The sequence below is a fragment of the Dendrobates tinctorius genome, unplaced genomic scaffold (genome assembly GCF_039654945.1).
Source record: "Dendrobates tinctorius isolate UK_male_01 unplaced genomic scaffold, ASM3965494v1 ptg000063l, whole genome shotgun sequence".
NCBI lineage: Eukaryota > Metazoa > Chordata > Amphibia > Anura > Dendrobatidae > Dendrobates > Dendrobates tinctorius.
Window position 1 is genome coordinate 31007918 of NW_027361731.1, and position 17529 is coordinate 31025446.

The following is a 17529-nucleotide window of genomic DNA, read 5'->3' on the forward strand; positions in this document are numbered from 1 at the left end:
GGCGTCCCTCCTCGCTCCTCCCTCTCGGCGTCCCTCCTCGCTCCTCCCTCTCGGCGTCCCTCCTCGCTCCTCCCTCTCGGCGTCCCTCCTCGCTCCTCCCTCCCGGCGTCCCTTCTCGCTCCTCCCTCCTACCCGCCCTCCTCGCTCCTCCCTCCCGCGTCCCTCCTCGGTCCTGTCTCCCGGCATCCCTCCTCGCTCCTCCCTCCCGGCGTCCCTCCGCGCTCCTCCCTCCCGGCGTCCCTCCGCGCTCCTCCCTCCCGGCGTCCCTCCGCGCTCCTCCCTCCCGGCGTCCCTCCGCGCTCCTCCCTCCCGACGTCCCTCCGCGCTCCTCCCTCCCGGCGTCCCTCCGCTCTCCTCCCTCCCGGCGTCCCTCCGCGCTCTTCCCTCCCTGCGTCCCTCCGCGCTCCTCCCTCCCGGCGTCCTTCCGCGCTCCTCCCCGCACCCCTCTGCACTCCTCAGTGGACATGCTCCTCCCCGCATCCCTCTGCACTCCTCAGGGGGGCACAAGGGACCGTACAGGGTTAGAAGGGGCACAAGAGGCCGTACAAGTCTCTTCACACGTGGAGGGGTTACTTTGCTGTCCTGCTTCTACTTTTACCAATTCACGTTGCCTTTCTGCCACCTCTTCACCCTTTCTCCCTGCACTCCTCTTCTTACTTTTCACCCCCCCACGTGCCATTCGCACTCCCACCGCACTCGCCCTCTCCTCCCGTGTATGTGACCTCTCTCCTCCCATGGATGTTGACCTCTCTCTTTCTCTACAGACAGTGGGACGAGCTGTTAGACCCCCGGCTGAACGCCAAGCAGAAAGAAGCCATCCTGGCCATCACCACCCCGCTGTCAGTACAGCTGCCCCCCATCCTAATCATCGGCCCCTACGGCACCGGCAAGACCTTCACCCTGGCCCAGGCTGTGAAGCACATCCTAAAACAGCAGGACACAAGGTAAGACCCTGCAGTGCCCCCTTTATGAGAGCAGGACTCCCCTCTTGTCGACTGTTCTTTGTGACGCCCCTCTTGGTGTTCGCCCCCTCAGTGACGCCCCTCTTGGCATTCGCTACCTCAGTGACGCCCCTCTTGGCATTCGCCCCCTCAGTGACGCCCCTCTTGGCGTTCAACCCCTCAGTGACGCCCCTCTTGGCGTTCGCCCCCTCAGTGACACCCCTCTTGGCGTTCGCCCCCTCTGTGACTCCCTTCTTGGCGTTCGCCCCCTCAGTGACGCCGCTCTTGGCGCTCGTCCCCCTCAGTAATGCCCCTCTTGGCGCTTGCCCCCCTCAGTGATGTCCCTCTTGGCGCTTGCCCCCCTCAGTGATGTCCCTCTTGGCACTTGCCCCCCTCAGTGACGCCCCTCTTGGCTTTCGCCCCCTCAGTGACGTCCCTCTTAGCGTTCGCCCCCTCAGTGACGCCCCTCTTGTCGTTAGCCCCCTCAGTGACGCCCCTCTTGGCGTTCGCCCCCTCTGTGACACCCATCTTGGCGTTCGCCCCCTCAGTGATGCCCCTCTTGGCGTTCGCCCCCTCAGTGACGCCCTTCTTGGCGTTTCCCCCTTAGTGACGCCGCTCTTGGCGCTCGCCCCCCTCAGTGACGCCCCTCTTGGCGCTCGCCCCCCTCAGTGACGCCCCTCTTGGCGCTCGCCCCCCTCAGTGACGCCCCTCTTGGTGCTCGCTCCCCTCAGTGACGCCCCTCTTGGCGCTCGCTCCTCTTGGCGCTCGCCCCTCATTGACGCCCCTCTTGGCGCTCGCCCCCTCAGTGACGCCCCTCTTGGCGCTCGCCCCTCATTGACGCCCCTCTTGGCGCTCTCCCCCTCAGTGACGCCCATCTTGGCGCTCGCCCCCTCAGTGACGCCCATCTTGGCGTTCGCCCCCTCTGTGACGCCCATCTTGGCGTTCGCCCCCTCTGTGACGCCCATCTTGGCGTTCGCCCCCTCAGTGACGCCCCTCTTGGCGTTCGCCCCCTCAGTGACGCCCTTCTTGGCGTTTCCCCCTTAGTGACGCCGCTCTTGGCGCTCGCCCCCCTCAGTGACGCCCCTCTTGGCGCTCGCCCCCCTCAGTGACGCCCCTCTTGGTGCTCGCTCCCCTCAGTGACGCCCCTCTTGGCGCTCGCTCCTCTTGGCGCTCGCCCCTCATTGACGCCCCTCTTGGCGCTCGCCCCCTCATTGACGCCCCTCTTGGCGCTCGCCCCCTCAGTGACGCCCCTCTTGGCGCTCGCCCCCTCAGTGACGCCCCTCTTGGCGCTCGCCCCCTTAGTGACGCCCCTCTTGGCGCTCGCTCCCCTCAGTGACGCCCCTCTTGGCGCTCGCTCCTCTTGGCGCTCGCCCCTCATTGATGCTCCTCTTGGCGCTCTCCCCCTCAGTGACGCCCCTCTTTGCGCTCGCCCCCTCAGTGACGCCCCTCTTTGCGCTCGCCCCCTCAGTGACGCCCCTCTTTGCGCTCGCCCCCTCAGTGACGCCGCTTTTGGTGCTCGTTCCCTTCAGTGACTCCTCTCAGCGCTTGTCCCCTCAGTGACCCCTTTTTCTCTTTCAGGGTCCTGATTTGCACCCACTCTAACAGTGCTGCCGACCTTTACATCAAGGATTACTTGCACCCATACGTGGAGACAGGGAACCCCCAGGCCCGGCCGCTCAGGTACTGCAGACGTCCCAACCCCCTGCGTCTTACAGGGAAAATGACACAGGACCTTTCTTGTGCTGTGATTCTCAGCTCTCTGGGTGCCGCCTACAGGGTACAGAATGGGGTCTTTCATTCTGTTAGCTGCACCTTGGGTCCTGTCTTCATCTACTCATGTGTATCCTCCTGCACATGATGCAGGAGGATACACAAGATGGTCAGAGGACGTAAGGGGTCCCTGCGTTTGGAGAACGTGCAGGGTTCGTGCATTCTGGGGACGTGCTGGGCCCGTGCGGTCGGGGGACGTGCGGGGCCCGTGCGGTTGGGGGATGTGAGGAGTCCCTGTGGTCGGAGAACATGGGGGTCCCGCGGTCAATGCTCCCCGGTCAGTTACAGACATTCATGCCTCTTCTGCCGTTTTCCAGGGTCTACTTCCGGAACCGCTGGGTGAAGACTGTGCACCCGGTCGTGCACCAGTACTGCTTGATCTCCAGCACCCACTCCACCTTCCAGATGCCTCAGAGGGAAGATGTGGTGCGGCACCGAGTGGTGGTGGTGACTCTCAGCACCTCGCAGTATCTCTGCCAGCTGGATCTAGAGCCCGGTGAGTGGAGGTGGCGGAGGTCCTGAGTACTCGAAACAGCGAGAGACTGTCATTCCCTATCTCTGTCAGGTCTTATACTCTGGCTACATTCAGAGCTGCACCGAGCCTCGTACTCCGGCCACATGCAGAGCTTCGCCGAGCCTGGTACTCCGGCCACATGCAGAGCTGCACCGACCTGGTACTCAAGCCATATGCAGAGCTGCACGGAGCCTTGTACTTCAGCCACATGTAGAGCTGCATCGAGCCTCGCACTCCGGCCACATGCAGAGCTGCATCAGCCTTGTATTCCGGCCACATGCATAGCTGCACCGAGCCTGGTTCTCCGGCCACATGCAGAGTTGCACTGAGCCTCGTACTCCGGCCACATGCGAGCTGCACTAGCCTCGTACTCCGGCCACATGCAGAGCTGCATCAGCCTTGTATTCCGGCCACATGCATAGCTGCACCGAGCCTCGTACTCCGGCCACATGCCGAGCTGCACCAGCCTCGTACTCCGGCCACATGCAGAGCTGCATCAGCCTTGTATTCTGGCCACATGTATAGCTGCACCGAGCCTTGTACTCCAGCCACATGCAGAGCTGCATCAGCCTTGTACTCCGGCCACATGCAGAGCTGCACCGAGCCTCATACTCCGGCCACATGCATAGCTGCACCGAGCCTCATACTCCGGCCACATGCATATCTGCACCGAGTCTCATACTCCGGCCACATGCAGAGCTGCATCAGCCTTGTACTCCGGCCACATGCATAGCTGCACCGAGCCTCATACTCCGGCCACATGCAGAGCTGCACCAGACTTGTACTCCGGCCACATGCAAAGCTGCATCAGCCTTGTACTCCTGCCACATGCAGAGCTGCACCAAGCCTCATACTCCGGCCACATGCAGAGCTGCAATTAGTCTCATACTCCGGCCACATACAGAGCTGCACCGAGCCCTGTACTCTGGCCACACCCAGAGCTGCACTGCCTGTTCCCTTGGCTCACCCCTGGTGGTGTCGCTGCCTTAGACTGTTAGAAGGGGTGAACACTACATCTTGTCCATGCAGCCAAGGATCATACAGTGGAGGGAAGGTGCGGCTGCTGCAGCTCGGCCCTGATCGCGGACCTGTGATTTCTGCCTTTCAGGCTTCTTTACACACATCCTGTTGGATGAAGCGGCGCAGGCCATGGAGTGTGAGACCATCATGCCTCTGGCCCTGGCCAGTAAGAGCACGCGGATCGTCCTGGCCGGGGATCACATGCAGGTGATTATGCTCAGGGTTGCCCCCATGCTGCAGGTGGCTGTACAGCGCTGTGGACCGGTGTCACCTCTGCTTTTGTATTGCAGCTCAGTCCGTTCGTGTATAGCGAGTTCGCCCGAGAGCGGAACCTGCACGTGTCGCTGCTGGACCGCCTGTACGAGCACTACCCACCCGACTTCCCCTGCAGGATCCTGCTGTGCGAGAACTACCGCTCCCACGAGGCCATCATCAAGTAAGTGACCCGTAAATGGTGCCGAGACCCCTGGTCCAGAATCTGTACAAGTCATAGGTTACAATAGGGTGCTCACACTTATGCAACCACATTATTGTAGTTTTGTTACAGTTTATTTCTCATTGAATGTGTACAGATTACGGGTGTCTTTAAAGGGGGAAACAGTAACGTAACGTGACATAAGTCTCTCCCTGCGAGTACAGCCCGTCCTTGCGGTGACACACTCGGTAATTTACAAGTTGTCGCCGCATCTGAGAATAATTGGCTCTGAGCATTTCACGGTGATGAACTTCACAGCTGAGACCGCGGATCAACATTTACACCACACATCACAGCTCCACTCGATATCTGCGAGCGTCCTCCCCCCCCCCCGTCATCACTACAGCACACCGGAGAATCTAGGTCACACATCACTGACAAGATGGAGCTGATGGGACCACAACCCCCATCATCTACACACCATGACTTTGTGAGCAGCAATATATCTACACACATATGTAACTCCACAGCTGCACTCACTATTCTGCTGGTGCAGTCACTGTGTACATACATTACATTACTGATCCTGAGTTACATCCTGTATTATACCCCAGAGCTGTCCTCACTATTCTGCTGGTGCAGTCATTGTGTACATACATTACATTACTGATCCTGAGTACATCCTGTATTATACTCCAGAGCTGTACTCACTATTCTGCTGGTGCAGTCACTGTGTACATACATTACATTACTGATCCTGAGTTACCTCCTGTATTATACCCCAGAGCTGTGCTCACTATTCTGCTGGAGCAGTCACTGTGTACATACATTACATTACTGATCCTGAGTTACATCCTGTATTATACCCCAGAGCTGTACTCACTATTCTGCTGGTGCAGTCACTGTGTACATACATTACATTACTGATCCTGAGTTACATCCTGTATTATACCCCAGAGCTGTACTCACTATTCTGCTGGTGCAGTCACTGTGTACATACATTACATTACTGATCCTGAGTTACATCCTGTATTATACTCCAGAGCTGTACTCACTATTCTGCTGGTGCATTCACTGTGTACATACATTACATTACTGATCCTGAGTACATCCTGTATTATACTCCAGAGCTGTACTCACTATTCTGCTGGTGCAGTCACTGTGTACATACATTACATTACATTACATTACTGATCCTGAGTTACCTCCTGTATTATACCCCAGAGCTGCACTCACTATTCTGCTGGTGCAGTCACTGTGTACATACATTACATTACTGATCCTGAGTTACATCCTGTATTATACCCCAGAGCTGCACTCACTATTCTTCTGCTGCAGTCACTGTGTACATACATTACATTACTGATCCTGAGTTACATCCTGTATTATACTCCAGAGCTGTGCTCACTATTCTGCTGGTGCAGTCACTGTGTACATACATTACATTACTGATCCTGAGTTACATGCTGTATTATACCCCAGAGCTGCACTCACTATTCTGCTGGTGCAGTCAGTGTGTACATACATTACATTACTGATCCTGAGTTAAATCCTGTATTATACTCCAGAGCTGCACTCACTATTCTGCTGGTGCAGTCACTGTGTACATACATTACATTACTGATCCTGAGTTACCTCCTGTATTATACTCCAGAGCTGCACTCACTATTCTGCTGGTGGAGTCACTGTGTACATACATTACATTACTGATCCTGAGTTACATCCTGTATTATACTCCAGAGCTGCACTCACTATTCTGCTGGTGCAGTCACTGTGTACATACATTACATTACTGATCCTGAGTTACATCCTGTATTGTACCCCAGAGCTGCACTCACTATTCTGCTGGTGCAGTCACTGTGTTCATACATTACATTACTGATCCTGAGGTACATCCTGTATTATACTCCAGAGCTGCGCTCACTATTCTGCTGGTGCAGTCACTGAGTACATACATTGCATTACTGATCCTGAGTTACATCCTGTATTATACCCCAGAGCTGCACTCACTATTCTGCTGGTGTAGTCACTGTGTACATACATTAAATTACTGATCCTGAGTTACATCCTGTATTATACTCCAGAGCTGCACTCACTATTCTGCTGGTGCAGTCACTGTGTACATACATTACATTACTGATCCTGAGTTACATCCTGTATTGTACCCCAGAGCTGCACTCACTATTCTGCTGGTGCAGTCACTGTGTTCATACATTACATTACTGATCCTGAGGTACATCCTGTATTATACTCCAGAGCTGCGCTCACTATTCTGCTGGTGCAGTCACTGAGTACATACATTGCATTACTGATCCTGAGTTACATCCTGTATTATACCCCAGAGCTGCACTCACTATTCTGCTGGTGTAGTCACTGTGTACATACATTACATTACTGATCCTGAGCTACATCCTGTATTATACCCCAGAGCTGCACTCACTATTCTGCTTGTGCAGTCACTGTGTACATACATTACATTACTGATTCTGAGTTACATCCTGTATTGTACCCCAGAGCTGCACTCACTATTCTGCTGGTGTAGTCACTGTGTACATACATTACATTACTGATCCTGAGCTACATCCTGTATTATACCCCAGAGCTGCACTCACTATTCTGCTTGTGCAGTCACTGTGTACATACATTACATTACTGAACCTGAGTTAAATCCTGTATTATACTCCAGAGCTGCACTCACTATTCTGCTGGTGCAGTCACTGTGTACATACATTACATTACTGATCCAGAGTTACCTCCTGTATTATACCCCAGAGCTGCATTCACTATTCTGCTGGTGCAGTCACTGTGTACATACATTACATTACTGATACTGAGTTACCTCCTGTATTATACTCCAGAGCTGCACTCACTATTCTGCTGGTGGAGTCACTGTGTACATACATTAAATTACTGATCCTGAGTTACATCCTGTATTATACTCCAGAGCTGCACTCACTATTCTGCTGGTGCAGTCACTATGTACATACATTACATTACTGATCTTGAGTTACATCCTGTATTATACCCCAGAGCTGCAGAGCTGCGCTCACTATTCTCCTGGTGCAGTCACTGTGTACATACATTACATTACTGATCCTGAGTTACATTCTGTATTATACCCAAGAGCTGCACTCACTATTCTGCTGGTGCAGTCACTGTGTACATACATTACATTACTGATCCTGAGTTACATCCTGTATTATACTCCAGAGCTGCACTCACTATTCTGCTGGTGCAGTCACTGTGTACATACATTACATTACTGATCCTGAGTTACATCCTGTATTGTACCCCAGAGCTGCACTCACTATTCTGCTGGTGCAGTCACTGTGTACATACCTTACATTACTGATCCTGAGTTACATCCTATATTATACTCCAGAGCTGCACTCACTATTCTGCTGGTGCAGTCACTGTGTACATACATTACATTACTGATCCTGAGTTACATCCTGTATTGTACCCCAGAGCTGCACTCACTATTCTGCTGGTGCAGTCAGTGTGTACATACATTACATTACTGATCCTGAGTTAAATCCTGTATTATACTCCAGAGCTGCACTCACTATTCTGCTGGTGCAGTCACTGTGTACATACATTACATTACTGATCCTGAGTTACCTCCTGTATTATACTCCAGAGCTGCACTCACTATTCTGCTGGTGGAGTCACTGTGTACATACATTACATTACTGATCCTGAGTTACATCCTGTATTATACTCCAGAGCTGCACTCACTATTCTGCTGGTGCAGTCACTATGTACATACATTACATTACTGATCTTGAGTTACATCCTGTATTATACCCCAGAGCTGCAGAGCTGCGCTCACTATTCTCCTGGTGCAGTCACTGTGTACATACATTACATTACTGATCCTGAGTTACATTCTGTATTATACCCCAGAGCTGCACTCACTATTCTGCTGGTGGAGTCACTGTGTACATACATTAAATTACTGATCCTGAGTTACATCCTGTATTATACTCCAGAGCTGCACTCACTATTCTGCTGGTGCAGTCACTGTGTACATACATTACATTACTGATCTTGAGTTACATCCTGTATTATACCCCAGAGCTGCAGAGCTGCGCTCACTATTCTCCTGGTGCAGTCACTGTGTACATACATTACATTACTGATCCTGAGTTACATTCTGTATTATACCCAAGAGCTGCACTCACTATTCTGCTGGTGCAGTCACTGTGTACATACATTACATTACTGATCCTGAGTTACCTCCTGTATTATACTCCAGAGCTGCACTCACTATTCTGCTGGTGCAGTCACTGTGTACATACATTACATTACTGATCCTGAGTTACATCCTGTATTGTACCCCAGAGCTGCACTCACTATTCTGCTGGTGCAGTCACTGTGTACATACCTTACATTACTGATCCTGAGTTACATCCTATATTATACTCCAGAGCTGCACTCACTATTCTGCTGGTGCAGTCACTGTGTACATACATTACATTACTGATCCTGAGTTACATCCTGTATTATACCCCAGAGCTGCACTCACTATTCTGCTGGTGCAGTCCCTGTGTACATACATTACATTACTGATCCTGAGTTACATCCTGTATTATATTCCATAGCTGCACTCACTATTCTGCTGGTGCAGTCACTGTGTACATACATTACATTACTGATCCTGAGTTACCTCCTGTATTATACTCCAGAGCTGCACTCACTATTCTGCCAGTGCAGTCACTGTGTACATACATTACATTACTGATCCTGAGTTACATCCTGTATTATACCCCAGAGCTGCACTCACAATTCTGCTGGTGCAGGCACTGTCTACATAGATTACATTACTGATCCTGAGTTACATCCTGTATTATACTCCAGAGCTACACTCACTATTCTGCTGGTGCAGTCACTGTGTACATACATTACATTACTGATCCTGAGTTACATCCTGTATTATACTCCAGAGCTGCACTCACTATTCTGCTGGTGCAGTCACTGTGTACATACATTACATTACTGATCCAGAGTTACCTCCTGTATTATACCCCAGAGCTGCATTCACTATTCTGCTGGTGCAGTCACTGTGTACATACATTACATTACTGATCTTGAGTTACATCCTGTATTATACCCCAGAGCTGCGCTCACTATTCTCCTGGTGCAGTCACTGTGTACATACATTACATTACTGATCCTGAGTTACATCCTGTATTATACCCCAGAGCTGCACTCACTATTCTGCTGGTGCAGTCACTGTGTACATACATTACATTACTGATCTTGAGTTACATCCTGTATTATACTCCAGAGCTGCACTCACTATTCTGCTGGTGCAGTCACTGTGTACATACATTACATTACTGATCTTGAGTTACATCCTGTATTATACTCCAGAGCTGCGCTCCCTATTCTGCTGGTGCAGTCACTGAGTACATACATTGCATTACTGATCCTGAGTTACATCCTATATTATACTCCAGCGCTGCGCTCACTATTCTGCTGGTGCAGTCACTGTGTACATACAGTACATTACATTACTGATCCTGAGTTACATCCTGTATTATACTCCAGAGCTGCACTCACTATTCTGCTGGTGCAGTCGCTGTGTACATACATTACATTACTGATCCTGAGTTACCTCCTGTATTATACCCCAGAGCTGCACTCACTATTCTGCTGGTGCAGTCACTGTGTACATACATTACATTACTGATCCTGAGTTACCTCCTGTATAATACCCCAGAGCTGCACTCACTATTCTGCTGGTGCAGGCACTGTGTACATAGATTACAATACTGATCCTGAGTTACATCCTGTATTATACTCCAGAGCTACACTCACTATTCTGCTGGTGCAGTCACTGTGTACATACATTACATTACTGATCCTGAGTTACATCCTGTATTATACTCCAGAGCTACACTCACTATTCTGCTGGTGCAGTCAGTGTGTACATACATTACATTACTGATCCTGAGTTAAATCCTGTATTATACTCCAGAGCTGCACTCACTATTCTGCTGGTGCAGTCACTGTGTACATACATTACATTACTGATCCTGAGTTACCTCCTGTATTATACTCCAGAGCTGCACTCACTATTCTGCTGGTGGAGTCACTGTGTACATACATTACATTACTGATCCTGAGTTACATCCTGTATTATACTCCAGAGCTGCACTCACTATTCTGCTGGTGCAGTCACTGTGTACATACATTACATTACTGATCCTGAGTTACATCCTGTATTGTACCCCAGAGCTGCACTCACTATTCTGCTGGTGCAGTCACTGTGTTCATACATTACATTACTGATCCTGAGGTACATCCTGTATTATACTCCAGAGCTGCGCTCACTATTCTGCTGGTGCAGTCACTGAGTACATATATTGCATTACTGATCCTGAGTTACATCCTGTATTATACCCCAGAGCTGCACTCACTATTCTGCTGGTGTAGTCACTGTGTACATACATTAAATTACTGATCCTGAGTTACATCCTGTATTATACTCCAGAGCTGCACTCACTATTCTGCTGGTGCAGTCACTGTGTACATACATTACATTACTGATCCTGAGTTACATCCTGTATTGTACCCCAGAGCTACACTCACTATTCTGCTGGTGCAGTCACTGTGTTCATACATTACATTACTGATCCTGAGGTACATCCTGTATTATACTCCAGAGCTGCGCTCACTATTCTGCTGGTGCAGTCACTGAGTACATACATTGCATTACTGATCCTGAGTTACATCCTGTATTATACCCCAGAGCTGCACTCACTATTCTGCTGGTGTAGTCACTGTGTACATACATTACATTACTGATCCTGAGCTACATCCTGTATTATACCCCAGAGCTGCACTCACTATTCTGCTTGTGCAGTCACTGTGTACATACATTACATTACTGATTCTGAGTTACATCCTGTATTGTACCCAAGAGCTGCACTCACTATTCTGCTGGTGTAGTCATTGTGTACATACATTACATTACTGATCCTGAGCTACATCCTGTATTATACCCCAGAGCTGCACTCACTATTCTGCTTGTGCAGTCACTGTGTACATACATTACATTACTGAACCTGAGTTAAATCCTGTATTATACTCCAGAGCTGCACTCACTATTCTGCTGGTGCAGTCACTGTGTACATACATTACATTACTGATCCAGAGTTACATCCTGTATTATACCCCAGAGCTGCACTCACTATTCTGCTGGTGGAGTCACTGTGTACATACATTAAATTACTGATCCTGAGTTACATCCTGTATTATACTCCAGAGCTGCACTCACTATTCTGCTGGTGCAGTCACTGTGTACATACATTACATTACTGATCTTGAGTTACATCCTGTATTATACCCCAGAGCTGCAGAGCTGCGCTCACTATTCTCCTGGTGCAGTCACTGTGTACATACATTACATTACTGATCCTGAGTTACATTCTGTATTATACCCAAGAGCTGCACTCACTATTCTGCTGGTGCAGTCACTGTGTACATACATTACATTACTGATCCTGAGTTACATCCTGTATTGTACCCCAGAGCTGCACTCACTATTCTGCTGGTACAGTCACTGTGTACATACCTTACATTACTGATCCTGAGTTACATCCTATATTATACTCCAGAGCTGCACTCACTATTCTGCTGGTGCAGTCACTGTGTACATACATTACATTACTGATCCTGAGTTACATCCTGTATTATACCCCAGAGCTGCACTCACTATTCTGCTGGTGCAGTCCCTGTGTACATACATTACATTACTGATCCTGAGTTACATCCTGTATTATATTCCATAGCTGCACTCACTATTCTGCTGGTGCAGTCACTGTGTACATACATTACATTACTGATCCTGAGTTACCTCCTGTATTATACTCCAGAGCTGCACTCACTATTCTGCCAGTGCAGTCACTGTGTACATACATTACATTACTGATCCTGAGTTACATCCTGTATTATACCCCAGAGCTGCACTCACTATTCTGCTGGTGCAGGCACTGTCTACATAGATTACATTACTGATCCTGAGTTACATCCTGTATTATACTCCAGAGCTACACTCACTATTCTGCTGGTGCAGTCACTGTGTACATACATTACATTACTGATCCTGAGTTACATCCTGTATTATACTCCAGAGCTGCACTCACTATTCTGCTGGTGCAGTCACTGTGTACATACATTACATTACTGATCCAGAGTTACCTCCTGTATTATACCCCAGAGCTGCATTCACTATTCTGCTGGTGCAGTCACTGTGTACATACATTACATTACTGATCTTGAGTTACATCCTGTATTATACCCCAGAGCTGCGCTCACTATTCTCCTGGTGCAGTCACTGTGTACATACATTACATTACTGATCCTGAGTTACATCCTGTATTATACCCCAGAGCTGCACTCACTATTCTGCTGGTGCAGTCACTGTGTACATACATTACATTACTGATCTTGAGTTACATCCTGTATTATACTCCAGAGCTGCACTCACTATTCTGCTGGTGCAGTCACTGTGTACATACATTACATTACTGATCTTGAGTTACATCCTGTATTATACTCCAGAGCTGCGCTCCCTATTCTGCTGGTGCAGTCACTGAGTACATACATTGCATTACTGATCCTGAGTTACATCCTATATTATACTCCAGCGCTGCGCTCACTATTCTGCTGGTGCAGTCACTGTGTACATACAGTACATTACATTACTGATCCTGAGTTACATCCTGTATTATACTCCAGAGCTGCACTCACTATTCTGCTGGTGCAGTCGCTGTGTACATACATTACATTACTGATCCTGAGTTACCTCCTGTATTATACCCCAGAGCTGCACTCACTATTCTGCTGGTGCAGTCACTGTGTACATACATTACATTACTGATCCTGAGTTACCTCCTGTATAATACCCCAGAGCTGCACTCACTATTCTGCTGGTGCAGGCACTGTGTACATAGATTACATTACTGATCCTGAGTTACATCCTGTATTATACTCCAGAGCTACACTCACTATTCTGCTGGTGCAGTCACTGTGTACATACATTACATTACTGATCCTGAGTTACATCCTGTATTATATTCCATAGCTGCACTCACTATTCTGCTGGTGCAGTCACTGTGTACATACATTACATTACTGATCCTGAGTTACATCCTGTATTATACCTCAGAGCTGCACTCACTATTCTGCTGGTGCAGTCACTGTGTACATACATTACATTACTGATCCTGAGTTACATCCTGTATTATACTCCAGAGCTGCACTCACTATTCTGCTGGTGCTGTGACTGTGTACATACATTACTGATCCTGAGTTACATCCTGTATTATACCCCAGAGCTGCGCTCACTATTCTGCTGGTGCAGTCACTGTGTACATACATTACATTACTGATCCTGAGTTGCATCCTGTATTATACCCCAGAGCTGCGCTCACTGCTCCCTGTGTTGGCGCTGGTCATCTCTTCCCTGCTGTGTCTCATACTTTTCCTATTACCTGCATTGATGTTTTGTGTGCGCAGGGCTCGTGCACGGTGATGTCGTATTCTCTCTATATGCTTTCTCTCTGCATTGGGTGCCATACCTGATAAGTGCAGCGTTAACCCCTGTGCTGCTGGCAGGCCCTGCCCTCGGTGTGCCCAGTGTATAGGTGATGAGTAGAGCGCGGCGAGTTTCCTGGTTCCTGTGATTGCCAGGAGGAGTTGCAGGAGGGAAGAGTGAGATGAAAGGCGACAGGATGTCGTTGTGAGGAATCGCCTTCCTCCTCTGGAGTGTGATGGGAGGATGATTGCAGCAGTTTCGCTCGCACAGCTGACTTATTCGTCTCTGTTGTTTGCAGTTACACATCGGAGTTGTTCTACGAGGGGAAGCTGATGGCGAGCGGCAAACAGCCAGCCCACAAGGACTTCTACCCCCTGACCTTCTTTACCGCGCGAGGGGAGGACGTCCAGGAGAAGAACAGCACCGCCTTCTACAACAACGCCGAGGTACGCGGGGCGGCAGCATGGCTGCCGGCCAGTCACATATTTCAGAGCTGGCGGTGCCCAGTGTGTGCGCACACCTCGTCCATTAATGCATCGTAGCCATGATGCTGTGCTGGTCACTCCTTCTCTGCTTTCCCCCGACACTCTTGCCGGACATCCTTTGCTTCCTCCCGCTCGCCGATCCCCCTTTGCTTCCCAACGTTCACCAGTTCTCCTTGGCTTTCCCCTGCATTCCGCATTGGCCTGTTTTTCTGCTTTCCCCTGCACCCTGCGTTGGCCTGTTTCTCGGCTTTCCCCTGCACCCTGCGTTGGCCTGTTTCTTGGCTTTCCCCTGCACCCTGCGTTGGCCTGTTTCTCCGCTTTCCCCCTGCACCCTGCGTTGGCCTGTTTCTTGGCTTTCCCCTTCACCCTGCGTTGGCCTGTTTCTCCGCTTTCCCCTGCACCCTGCGTTGGCCTGTTTCTTGGCTTTCCCCTGCACCCTGCGTTGGCCTGTTCCTCGGTTTTCGCCCGCACTTGCTGGTTCTCCTTTGCTTTCCACCGCACTCTGCACTCGCCGGTTCTCCTTTGCTTTCCACCGCACTCTGCACTTGCTGGTTCTCCTTTGCTTTCCACTACACTCTGCGCTCGCCGGTTTTCCTTGGCTTTCCTCCGCGCTCGCCGGTTCTCCTCATCTTTTCCTCGTGTGCCGCGCTCGCCGGTTCTACTCGGCTTTTCCCCGCACTCCACGCTCGCCGGTTGTCCTCGGCTTTTCCCCGCATTCTGCGCTCGCCGGTTATCCTCGGCTTTTCCCCACATTCTGCGCTCGCCGGTTCTACTTGGCTTTTCCCCGTATGCCGCGCTCACCGGTTCTTCTTGGCTTTTTTGCGTATGCCGCGCTCGCCAGTTTTTCTCGTATTTTCCGCGCTCTCTGGTTCTCCTTGGCTTTTCTCCCCGCACTCCGCGCTCGCCGGTTCTCTTCATCTTTTCCGCACTCTCCGGTTCTCCTCGGCTTTTCTCCGCGCTCGCCGGTTCTCCTCAGCTTTTCTCCGCGCTCGCCAGTTCTCTTCGGCTTTTCCCCACAGTCCGCGCTCGCCGGTTCTCCTCGACTTTTCCGCACTCTCCGTTTCTCCTCGGCTTTTCTCCGCACTCGCCGGTTCTCCTCGACTTTTCTCCGCGCTCGCCGGTTCTCCTCGGCTTTTCTCCGCGCTCGCTGGTTCTCTTCGGCTTTTCCACGTATGCCTCGCCGGTTGTCCTGGGGTTTTCCACGTATGCCGCGCTCGCGGGTTCTCGGCTTTTCCCCGCACTCCGCGCTCGCCGGTTCTCGGCTTTTCCCCGCACTCCGCGCTCGCCGGTTCTCTTCGGCTTTTCTCCGCCCTCGCCGGTTCTCCTCGGCTTTTCCACGTATGCCTCGCTCGCCGGTTCTCCTCGACTTTTCTCCGCGCTCGCCGGTTCTCCTCGACTTTTCTCTGCGCTCGCTGGTTCTCCTCGGCTTTTCCCCGCACTCGCCGGTTCTCTTCGGCTTTTCTCCGCGCTCACCGCTTCTCTTCGGCTTCTCCCTGTACGCCGCGCTCGCCGGATCTCCTCTGCTTTTCCCTGTATGCTGCGCTCACCGATTCCCCTCGGCTTCCTCCTGCCCTCCGCTCTCACCAGTTTTCTGCCTTCCTATCTTCAGCCCACTTACTCTCTTTCCAGGTGTTTGAGGTGGTGGAGCGTGTAGAGGAGCTGAGGAGGAAGTGGCCGGTGGCCTGGGGCAAGCTGGACGATGGCAGCATCGGGGTGGTGACGCCTTACGCCGATCAGGTGTTCCGGATTCGGGCCGAGCTGCGGAAGAAGCGGCTGTCGGAGGTCAGCGTGGAGAGGGTGCTGAACGTCCAGGGTGAGTCCCATAGTCCGGGGGCGTGGTAGCCCCTGGCCACACCACAGAGTGATGGGAGAATGCTCGCCCACTGACCGCCCGCCATCTCGCCCTCCAGGGAAGCAGTTCCGGGTCCTGTTCCTCAGCACGGTCCGCACACGCCACACCTGCAAACACAAGCAGACGCCTATCAAGCGCAAGGAGCAGCTGCTGGAGGACTCCACTGAGGACCTGGACTACGGCTTCCTGTCCAACTACAAGCTGCTGAACACGGCCATCACGCGGGCCCAGTCCCTGGTGGCCGTGGTGGGAGACCCCATCGCCCTGTGCTCCATCGGGAGGTGCAGGTAGGTCGGGGCCCCCTCTGTTTGCCGCCACTTACACACCCTGAAGTGACTACCATCGCCCTTCCCCGGAGGGATGACTGTCGCCCCCCCGGAGTTGATTTCCCTAGACTCCACTATGAGGCCTTTCAGGTCCATCTGGCTGTTACTGAATAGAGGCCCCCGTGTGTCTCATTATTACGCTCACAGCTGTGAGCACCATCCTTTCTCTAGTGGCCGTCAGCCTCTGGAAGTGGCGCTGACAGCAAGCAGAGGTGGTGACGGCGGCCGATGATCCAAGGTGCAGAGGTGGTCTCGCGGCCTGTGATTGGACAGTCTTCCTGCACCCCTATGCTGGGATCAGTCGGCTGGGGGTCCTGGCTGTGTTGGACACTCTGTAACACCTCCTGTCTCTCTGCAGAAAGTTCTGGGAGCAGTTCATCACCATTTGCCACGAGAATCGCAGTCTTCACGGCATCACCTTTGAGCAGATCAAGTCCCAACTGGAGGCCTTAGAGCTGAAGAAAACCTACGTCCTGAACCCGCTGGCGCCAGAGTTCATCCCGCGGGCGCTACGGCAGCAGGCAACAGGCAGCAGCACCGCCAAGCAGCAGCAGTCGCCACCAAAGGTACCGCACTCTTGTCTCTTAGCTGTACGGCTCAGTCACTGACAGCAAGCAGAGCTTCTGATGTCCTGCTGTGCAGAGCATTCAGCTGTGAGC

At 51.5% G+C, this 17529-nt stretch overlaps 1 protein-coding gene across 1 annotated transcript in view; it reads left to right on the top strand.

The window, feature by feature from the left end:
- Positions 1-17529, top strand: part of HELZ (helicase with zinc finger) — a 67022-nt gene that overhangs the window by 39662 nt on the left and 9831 nt on the right. Inside the window, exons 14-22 of the mRNA XM_073579809.1 lie at positions 765-944; positions 2520-2621; positions 3029-3207; positions 4334-4452; positions 4536-4681; positions 14506-14653; positions 16322-16505; positions 16603-16831; positions 17229-17436. Of these exons, the coding sequence (XP_073435910.1) occupies positions 765-944; positions 2520-2621; positions 3029-3207; positions 4334-4452; positions 4536-4681; positions 14506-14653; positions 16322-16505; positions 16603-16831; positions 17229-17436 (1495 nt within the window). The remainder of the gene's footprint in view (positions 1-764; positions 945-2519; positions 2622-3028; positions 3208-4333; positions 4453-4535; positions 4682-14505; positions 14654-16321; positions 16506-16602; positions 16832-17228; positions 17437-17529) is intronic.